Genomic DNA, 10,031 nt, shown 5'->3' on the forward strand with positions numbered 1-10,031 from the left:
GTTAGAGGTGCAGGCTTAATCATACCATCAACATGGACATTTAAGTGTACATTTAAAGGATAGGATCACATGTGTTCAAGTCTGTCTAAAAATAATACTCCATAAATCCATGAGTAGAGTTTTTGTTTGACGCCTTGACGAGCTTAATGAGACATTTCAATGAAGTAAATGGGGAGGAAATAATTAATCTGTGGATAAATCCCTGCTCAAATTCTATGAAAGTATCTCTTTCTGTCAGTCCTCCGCACACAACTCAACAAGGAAACACTGAACACTGATTATGCACCAGTGGAACATTTCCATAATTCTCAGAGCACTTGGAGAACCCTACCGTTTTTTTCGGTTCCAATGATAAAAGAAAAACAAACCTAACTCTTAAATCTTCTTTTAGACAGATTATTTTTTATCTTCTCTTCAAGCACAAGAGGAACCTTTAGTGATGCAAGTGTACACAAGTTGTTTTTTTAACACTTAAGCCAATGCACCACTATCTGTTATAGCTCGTTTCAAATCTTGTAATAGAAGTCTTAAAAAAATAGACCACATAAACACACAAAGGTTGAATTTTTGTTGCCTTTTTCAATTCCGGTGTTAGACCCTTGCATGACCATGCCATCATCCTCCTTTTGTACTCGTGTCCTACGTCTCATTGCTTTACCTACAGTCAGCTAACTTACATGACTTCAGGCCACCCCATCAGGTGGGAAAACAAAAACAAGGTATTCAGTGCCTTTTGTAGATTTTCTCCCCTATCTTTCCTTACACTGTTTATGTTTCACCTAGGGATTTCTTCTTTCTTAATGGCCAGTTGGAATAAGAGGAATATGTGCAGTAACCAGTGATACTTGCCATGTGTACATATATATATGTGAATATTCATTTCAGAAAGACTTGAAAAAAAACTGTGGACCCATCCTTAACAAAACACACGTCCATGTTTGATAAACCGATAGAGCCAAGTTGTTAGTTGTGTACAGTCAGAGAGCATAAAAGACAGGACTCAAAAATAAAAAAATCACATCAGGATGGTATTCTGTTTTTGCGATGTGGCCTGAGCCCAGCCGTTACATTACCATGAATGATGGGTGACCTTTTTTTTTTTTTTTTTAACTGAACTTTAACCTCTATTGGACTAAGAGATAGAAACAGCACCATGTGTGTTTAAAAGGACTGTCTACACTGATCTGTTACCTGTGAACACAACACACATAAACCAGAGAAGGAGGCACTTAATAAGGTGTCGACGATGAAGACGAAAACTTTGGTTAAAACATTTGAAAGGAGGGTGAGAAACTGTTTTTTGAAGATGCTTAATTCAGGCTTGCGCATCAAACAGAGAATATTTTTGTTTTAACTGAATTAATTGCGGGACTTGTCTAAGGGTTCGTTCTACTTACATCTGGTTGGAAATCCATCAAACAGGCAGCATGAATAATTCATCGCCTAATTGCTGCTCTTTAGCAACAACCTGCCTCCCTCTGTTCTAAAACCTAAAATCTTTCTATCTCTCCATCTGCTCCACTCGCTTGTATCCCCCCCTCCCCCCCTGCACTATCTTCCCTCTCTCCGGAGTATAAATGCCTTCAATTTTTAATATCAATGAAACAGCAATGATTTGTGTGGCGTTCAAAGACATTCAGTCTAGTAGTGATAGTGATCGTTCCAGTGGTGAATGAGATGCATGGGCCAGAAAAGGCTCAGACTTAGATTTCCAATTCTAGTGCAAACCGAAGGATCAAATCTGGATATTCCAGTTACACATTAAAAACTAACAAACCAAGGAATTAACAAAGATTTTGGCTTGACCAGTTTTGCAAACAAACACTTCTCCATTATAAAAATAAAATAAAAATGATAGCTAGTTCTGTGTTAGAACAGGGACAAAACATGTACAAGTTTTGAGTGGTAAGTGCTTTCATTCCAGTCACACAAAAGAGTTCAAAAAGACCAGGAAACACATTTTGGAGCTCCCTTTTTCTTTTTGTTAATGTTTTTTCTTCTCTGTAGCTGTCCAAAGAGATCAACTACTTTTGGAGGTCTATGGACCTTCTACTTAGGTCTTTCTACTTAAACACCTCCAAACTGCCCCGCTCTGGGTTAAGCGCAAAACATCTGTTAGGCTATCGTACCATGTTAGCACATTGTAGCAGCACCAGGAGGAGCTGTGGTGTCAGTGAAAGCTGCTCTGCATCCGGCAGCTCTTAACATTGTAGCTGTTGGAGCTGTGGAGGATTTGATTGAGTGCTTTATGTGTCAGGATAGTGCTTTTTGTGTTTTTTTTTTTCTTCTGTAGTGTGTGTGCAAATGCTGCTAGTTCTGGTGTCTCTTCATGTGCAAAGCCAGGTGGTCTGATCGGGAAAAGGAGCGTGAGCAGACAGCGCACTGGAAGGGTTTGGCGCCCGTGTGCTTCCTGTAATGACGAGTCAGCTCATCCGAACGTGCGAAACGCCAGTCGCAGCCGTCCCATGTGCACCTGTACGGCTTCTCACCTGCAGAACGGGAGAGAGAGAAAAAAAAAGTGTGAATGAGCACTAATGAAACTAATGATCAATAAAACAAAAGTTAATTCCCTGAATTACATGATTCATACTGCTGGGTGGAGGTAGTGGGGAAACAGGCTTTACTGAGTCGTACTCAGTCGTCTAACAACACAACGAATCATAACACTGTCACAGGCATCCATCAACACTAACGCTGCACAAGTTTCCCATGGACGCCCCGTCTGCATTCTCTGTGCCTTAGTCTTTGTAATTTGTTTCTCTGTCGCTCTGCCATTTGAATAATCTTCAGCTGTAGCCTCGGGCATTTTGTTAAAGAAAACTAGTGTGACTTGTCTCCTGCAGCCTCAGCAAAGTCTTAGGCTAACCCGCCACGCTGTAATGCACAAGTACCAATCCAGGTCCCCACCTAGTGGGTATTATTTTAGTTATTTTTTCTTTGCTACCACTGACCTTTCTGCCACATAATATACAGGAGGTGAATTGAATTTGTTCTGTGGCACTCAAATAAAAATTGACTTTCTGGAACTATCCAGACAAATTGATGCTTTAGAAAAAATTCCACTGAGGAAGGTTCCCTCTTCGGTTTGTCTAAGATTTGAAAGCTCAGGTGACATAACCTTCTACTAAGGTAAATCTAAGGTTTCTGAGTCCTCATGCTTGTCACATTGCCGCAAGACATAATTGTAATCTAATGAAAACTGCTGTCCTTGGAACACCTGTCTTATCCTCATACCTTTTTGAATATTTTCAAACAGGTCGTTTTTTTTGTTTTTTTTAACTAGGCAAGAAGTAAGTAAGTAAGTTTTCGGAAATCATTGTCCCCATCAGTGTGGACAGATTCAACTGCATCTGTTTCTACTGAATAAATAGGGGAAAGACCTGACCAGTGTTTTCTGTGGCTTATTTGAACTATTGAGGGACAATGGTTAAAGGTGCACTATGGGGGTTTTGGTGGTGAAATTTGAAAGTTGGAGAAGTGAAACAATTCTATGCTATATTTTCTGTACTGAATATACAAACTTTATTCAAAGAAAAAAAAATGGGTCCCTGGAACACTGTTTGGAGTTTAAAAGCTACCAGGAGAGTTACAGTTTCACTGTTGCCACACTATAACTTCTCCCGTATCATTTTATCTTCAAACAGTGTTACAGACCAAATATTCCTCTGAGGACAGTTTGTGTTTAGAGTTATGGACATACCACAGAATCTATACATTTCTCCAACTTTCAAATTTCTCTACCAAAACTACACAGTGCACCTTTAAGTAAAAGAAAATAGAGTTAGATGTCCCTTTTACCTACAGGTAATTGTGTAGCAGAAATCTCAGGACTAATAAAAACAACTGCAAAACTATGTGCATGCTGGACACCACTACCGGTTAAGTAAAGACAAATGTTTTTTTTAGTCATTTGGATGAGCAAACAAGCACAGCAAGCTCTGCAGCTTCACTAAAACAACCACAGGAAGTCTGTAAGGGAATTAACCAGAGTGTCACCAAACTAAGAAACACACACACACACACACACACACCTGAAGCTGAACACAATGAGGAGAGACAATGAACAAAAAAAGAAGAAGAGTAAACTGGGAGGGGAGGACAAACACACACACACACACACATGCATACACATACAGGCAGACACACAAACAATCAGGGTAATGGATGTTGATGGAGATTAGAGTGGGAACTCCCACGGGGAACCAAACGCATTAGGAATCATCTCATACAGATTACTGACAGGTGTGTGTGGACATATGTGTGGGTTTGTGTGTTAGTGTGTGTAAGCATGCATTCAAGCAGCTGAATAAGAGGCACAGAATGAGTAATAGACAAAGATAGAAACGGGGTAGGGGGTTGGAGGGGATTGAACAAAGCAGAGCAGAGGATGATTAAATGAAGAAAAGTAATAAGAAAAAAAAAGGGGGGTTAAAAATAAAGCACGACTGACGGTAGGAAGGGGAGGAAATGCAAGTCGCTGCTGACATCCCTCTTTACGTGTCCTGTTCTCATCTCGCGGTCGGTAATAACTGCAATAACCTCAATAAGCCTTCCTCATGAATGACGGCCCATCTAATTGTCGTGTCATGTTCCCAATGCTGAAATGTGAAGCATGCACACCCGCAATGATGTTCCGAACAAGTCGTTCATAATCGGAAGCGGGACAGACTCAGTGGTAAAAAGTGAGTGTTTATGTGTGTGGCTCCAGATGAGTGAGGTATGCGCAGATATCAACAGAAGCTTTGTTTTGTTAGCTGCAGCGAGGTGGGGCCCATCACCTAAGAGCGTGTTTGTTGAATTTGTTCATCCAAAACTAATAGTGAAAAATATAAAAGGAGACACGTGATAGAAGGGGGGGGAGGAGCGTGGATATTAGGAACCAGATAATCTAAGATACTTTTGTATCTGCCCTGACAGATCGTATGTATATTTCTAAAGGCAAACAAGTCAATCTCGTCACAGAAAAGTAAATGAAAACAAATAAACATTCGATGTCTGAACAGGCACAGGGATCCTAAAAGAGATGACACCCCCACGACTCACTCTGACCACATAGTTGGAGAGTCATCCCCTGGCAGAAGTGTGTCACTTCCACCTGTTTTGATGGAATAGTATATTGGGCAGAGGATGGGAATGGGGTAGGATACATTTACACACACATGCCAGGAACACAACACTCTGCCTAGCAACTTGGTGCCAGCACAGATACCGAAATACGAGTCATGTGGGCAGCATGGGTTTTTTTTTTTTTTTTTTTTTTTTTTTTTTGACGAGTGCCATCTAAAAAAGCGGCATTAATTAGAAGAATGTCTTACCGGTATGAGTCCTGAGGTGTGCTTTCAGATGAGACGACTTGGTGTAGACCTTCTTGCAGCCTGACAACACAGAAGAGATAAACACAAACAGAAGGCTTAGTCCAAAGCCAAAATAATAAATAACGTGTCAGTAATGTGTTTACCCAATAAACTGAGCCGGAGTATGTTAGAAATGTGAGCTAACGAAGAACAGAAGCTGTTTGGAATGAGATATACTACATGTGTGTTTCTGTTGTTTTTTAACGTTTTCAAAAAGTACACACAGTCTCTTTTTGGGATTAAAATTGAGCATATTTACAAAGTCAAATCTTCAACTTTTTGCCACGTGCTTTGTTGAAAACTTCTGTTCACTACACCTGTTAGTTTGGCAAACAGGTTGGAGACATTGTAAGTCCAACTTCGCACACAATGTTAAACACAGAATGTAGATTGAAATGTCAAAAGGTCACTTTGGATTTGACAGAATTTCTGCTGATTTTTTTTTAATACTTTGGAATTTAAAAAAAACAACAACTGTGAATTTGAAGTATTGCAAAGATGAAGTAGTGAAGAGCTTTAGCAGCAGTGTGACTAATACACACTTGGTAAAGTGTGGAGATATCCTAGCGTGAATATGATGGATCTGCTTCATTTGCTTAAAGAGGTGAGACATGTGCTTACTTGCAGCAGGAGGCTCCGTTTAAGCCTATTTTACATGCTTCCACAGGCTAGCTGACATTACATGTCTTACAAGTAGCTGCACATCGTACAGCCTGTGTGTGTGTGTGTGTGTGTGTGTGTGTGTGTGTGTGTGTGTGTGTGTGCTTCAAAAAAGGTTACGTGCGTAATCATCAGTGGGACTGTATGCAAATATGTGTGACTGTAGGAGAAGATATATTTAATTAACACACACCCTGGCACACACACACACACACACACACACACACACACACACACACACACACACACAGGTTCATTCCACAATCATACCAGCGATGACGTTAAAGCCACAACAATGCAAGCGCTCACTGCTAAGTGTGCTTGAGTCGTTTGAGGTGAGATGATACATACAAATTAGTTTTACAGCAGACAGTGAAATGAAAGGCTTTGTCTTAAGATGTCCTTTGCCAAATATTTTAATTCCAGGTCAGCGTGAGCTCTGTCGTAGCTGTAAAACATATCGTGACTCAAAGGCCTGGGAAAGCGAATCAAGACGCAGAGCATATAATTTTATAGAAATGCACAGTAGTCTTAAAATAAAACTGGCATTCTTAAGCTGGGCGACCTGATATTCACCTGACCACAGAGCGGTGTACTAAATAAACCCACCCAAGTGACAAGAGTCAGCATGCAGGTGCATTAGTGGTGCTTTGTTGTTGTTCTAACCTGGGTAATCACAGTGGTGGATTCGTCGCTTCTCCAAGTCCGGGTTGTTCCTCCGGTTGTAGCGGACTGGCAAAGTGGTCTGAGCTGTGGTTGTTGCTGGGGTTGTTGCAGGGTTTTGTTGGAGGCCAGTGGCCTGGCCTGGGGCCGCCGTGGGACCTGTAGTTATGGGCAGGGCTAAGCTGCCTGGTCCTGGGCCCGGCGTGAGTCCAGGAGAGCTGCCTGCCAGCTTGGAGGCAATGGTTGCCGCGTACGAGGGAGGCGGGGACATGGCGTGGAGCAGTTCCTTCTGCCTGTCAGGGCTGCCGGGCTCCGAGCTGGGCGGGGAGGGCGGCAGGTAGGGTGGCTGCTGCTGAAGGAAATGTTGGTGCACCTGAGCGTGAGGGTGTGTGTATGCTCCTCCACCCAGGCCACAGTAGGAAGGCTTTGTCGTCTGCTCTTGCTGAGATGCAGAAGAAGCTACCGGCAAATCGTGGAAAGGCGCGTGGATTGTGGAAGTGGAAGTGTGATGTATCTGCTGATGATGATGATGCTGCTGTTGATGCTGCTGCGCCTCCATGCCATTGCCATGGTGATGGTCCAAGCCAGAGTTCAGCAGCTGAAACAGTGAGCCGCCATTGTCGTGGTGGTGGAGCGCATGCTGTTCAAACTGTGATGACATCTCCTGTTTTACAAACACCTCCGGCGCTGAATCGCCACCGCTGCCGCCTCCGGACTGGTTGAAAACACTGGTGAAGTCCGGCAACCCTGTTATCGCCATGTTTATGGCCGAGGTTTCCATGGCGACGCCGTGCCCGGATGTGCCGCAGGTGCTGGCGGGCGTAGCGTTGGGGCAGTGCAGCTGCAGGTTGGGGGAGAAACACGGGGAGGCGTTTTCTGTCTTGATTTGGGTAAGACCTGTGTGGTTCTGGTGCTGATGGGGACGAGACTGCTGACACAAGCCCATCCTCAGGTACGCGGCGTCGGGGAGGTAAAGATTCATGTTGAGGGTGTAGGGAGGCCCGTTGTGGTCGTATGTGAAGAAGTGATCTATCACGGACGCGCCATCTCTCTGCGACTTCTGCTGGCCGTCTGATGAAGGTGGAAGGGGAAGAGAATGAGGGGAGAGATACCTGTCCATCTCACATTTTGCCTGGGAATAAAAACAAAAACACAATGTCTGTTAACAATCACTCCATGGCCTCGAAGTAAACTTCGCCTAAAATGCATGCGGCTCCTACTACAGCTGTGATCTCGTGATCCACCATGAAACTATTCTGAGGTGCTATTCTGAGGAGACAAAAGGTTTTGATGGGACAGTCACCGCTCAAACATTTATCAAGTAGTCATCAATAGGCGCTTGCCACATTCCCTCTATGCCTGCAAAGCTGAACTCAGAAACCTCCCAGCTGCGACGCCGGGTCGAGACTCGAGGCCAGGTTTTCACGGCGATAAAGAATTAAATCTAACACCTCTGACTGAGAAATGGGGAATCTCTGCAGACGATAACAGTCTAAAGAAGCAACCTATGCCCGGCTGCCTGACAGGTGATTTTTCTTTTCTTTTTTTTTCTTTTTTTTAGGTCAAACACCACCTTGCTTCTATCGTGCTCTATGGTCTCATAAATGTTGAATCTGAATCTGTAACTGAAAAGTTAGAGAAGCCCTGCAGCAGAGGATGAAACAACAACATGAAAGGGAATGGGGAAACACCCATGACTCCCTGTCCGCTGCAGCAGCAGCAGCAGCAGAAGCAGCAGTAGCAGCAGCAGCAGCAGCAGCAGTCTGAGGATGGGCTGCTATTTCTAGGCTCCTGATCCTACCAGCTGTTAAACAGGACTCTCCCCTATGCTGCTGCACAACTTTCCTGTTAACAGCGGGACAGAGTTGCCGGGACCTTTGCTGTCCGGAGGCTGGAGTCAGTTGTTGTCAGCGTGGTATGATGGGTGAGAGGGGACGCCGAACAACTGCTGGCCAACTGGTTTGGCACGGATAGAAAACATGCGGTGAATGCGTTTACAGGCGGAGCAGTGGCGAGGCTTCACGTCCAGCTGGTCGCTCGCATATTACAGCAAATAGTGCAAAAAAAAAAAAGAAAAAAAGTGATGATTAAAGCCCCCGCGGCAAGACCGATTGTATGTAAGAGTCCAACGAAAAAAAACAAACAAACAACCTGGATCTACAACCTCTCTGCCACGCCCATTCAATGAAATCACTAATGTGTAAAAATCGGTTTTGGTTTCTACCTGAGTGTAGTCGTTCCCAGTCTTATCCGTGTCTGTGATCTTGCAATCCAAGCCGAACAACGCCGACTCCTCCAGGGGGAATCCAGTGGGCAGAGTGGTCTTCTGCAGCGGGTAGAAGGAATCCTCCTGCCCGCCGCCGCTCATCGTCAGTGTCGCGGCCATGAAGCTCCGGTGCAGCGCCGCAGACGAGCTTTCGTCTTGTTATGCAAAGAGGATGCTACAGCCGTGCTGTTGGGGGAAAGGAGTGGAGCCGACGAGGTGAAAAGAGCGGTGTGGCGCGGTGGTAGTGTCGGAGTTATGACTGCTACATCTCCTTCCACTTGTTTCATCCCCTCCGCCGGCCCACGGACAGTTTTCTATCTCCTGTTTGTAGGGCGGAGCAGCCACAGTGTAAATACAGCACATGCACCGCCCACAGTTCCTTTTAAAAGCCTTTGATCATTCATTCACCAGCCACCGCCCTACGCTCCATCTAAATACATTAACAACACTGTCGTAGAGTGCACAGAGTGCCAGCCAGACATCCACAGAGGCAGTGAAGGTTAAACTCACCATGTATTAAATCTGCCATGATATCATCACTAGTATCTTAAAAACATTCAGGACAAACCCTTTCAGGGACATGTAAAGATTTATGTTGCTTCTGTTATACAATGATCAAAAAATCAAAACCACCAAGATCCAGGATATCATGACCTTTTATGCCTTATTCGATTTTATTTCCTAAATTAAAAAAAAAGATAACAGCATCCTACAGCTCCCCAAGCAAAGTGTCTAGTCTCCTAGAGCATCTTTAATTGCCACTTCTTTAAGAAAAAAACTCGAAATCATTTTTTTTACAACTTTTTTTGTATGTATTTAGAATTTTTGCGTAATTTGTATTTGCAACTTTTGTAATTTATTTAATTTATACACTGAGCAGCACAATTTTTAACTGATCGCCACCTAAGACAAGCAGTTAGTTATTTTAGTCATGATTTTAATGTAATTGATTGTATCTACTTTAAGCTGGTATCTTAATATGTATGCATGTGTTTATATTTAAATATATGTTAATATTTACCATAATTGTCAAATATTTTGCACGTTATATTGTTGTCAAATGTTTTTTTTTTTTGCTTTGGCAACAA

At 43.3% G+C, this 10,031-nt stretch overlaps 1 protein-coding gene across 1 annotated transcript; it reads right to left on the reverse strand.

Annotated features, from left to right (window-relative positions):
• Positions 1-343: 343 nt before the first annotated feature.
• On the reverse strand, positions 344-9,276 carry klf5a (Kruppel like factor 5a). Its single transcript, XM_061039972.1, has 4 exons — positions 8,902-9,276; positions 6,681-7,809; positions 5,316-5,375; positions 344-2,489 (listed from the first exon to the last, which is right to left on the reverse strand). The coding sequence occupies exons 1-4, from the start codon at positions 9,061-9,063 to the stop codon at positions 2,311-2,313; spliced, it is 1,530 nt and encodes a 509-aa protein (XP_060895955.1). The 5' UTR covers positions 9,064-9,276; the 3' UTR covers positions 344-2,310.
• Positions 9,277-10,031: the final 755 nt, after the last annotated feature.

The sequence above is a fragment of the Labrus mixtus genome, chromosome 6 (assembly GCF_963584025.1).
Source record: "Labrus mixtus chromosome 6, fLabMix1.1, whole genome shotgun sequence".
Classification (NCBI taxonomy): Eukaryota; Metazoa; Chordata; class Actinopteri; order Labriformes; family Labridae; genus Labrus; species Labrus mixtus.

What these genes read in the sequence shown, in the direction of transcription:
- klf5a (XM_061039972.1), bottom strand. Translation starts at nt 9,063, where the DNA reads ATGGCCGCGACACTGACGATGAGCGGCGGCGGGCAGGAGGATTCCTTC. An exon ending in CTGGGAACGACTACACTCAG is followed by an intron (nt 7,810 to 8,901) that starts GTAGAAACCAAA and finishes TTTTATTCCCAG; the next exon opens with GCAAAATGTGAGATGGACAG. An exon ending in ACACCTCAGGACTCATACCG is followed by an intron (nt 2,490 to 5,315) that starts GTAAGACATTCT and finishes CCCGTTCTGCAG; the next exon opens with GTGAGAAGCCGTACAGGTGC.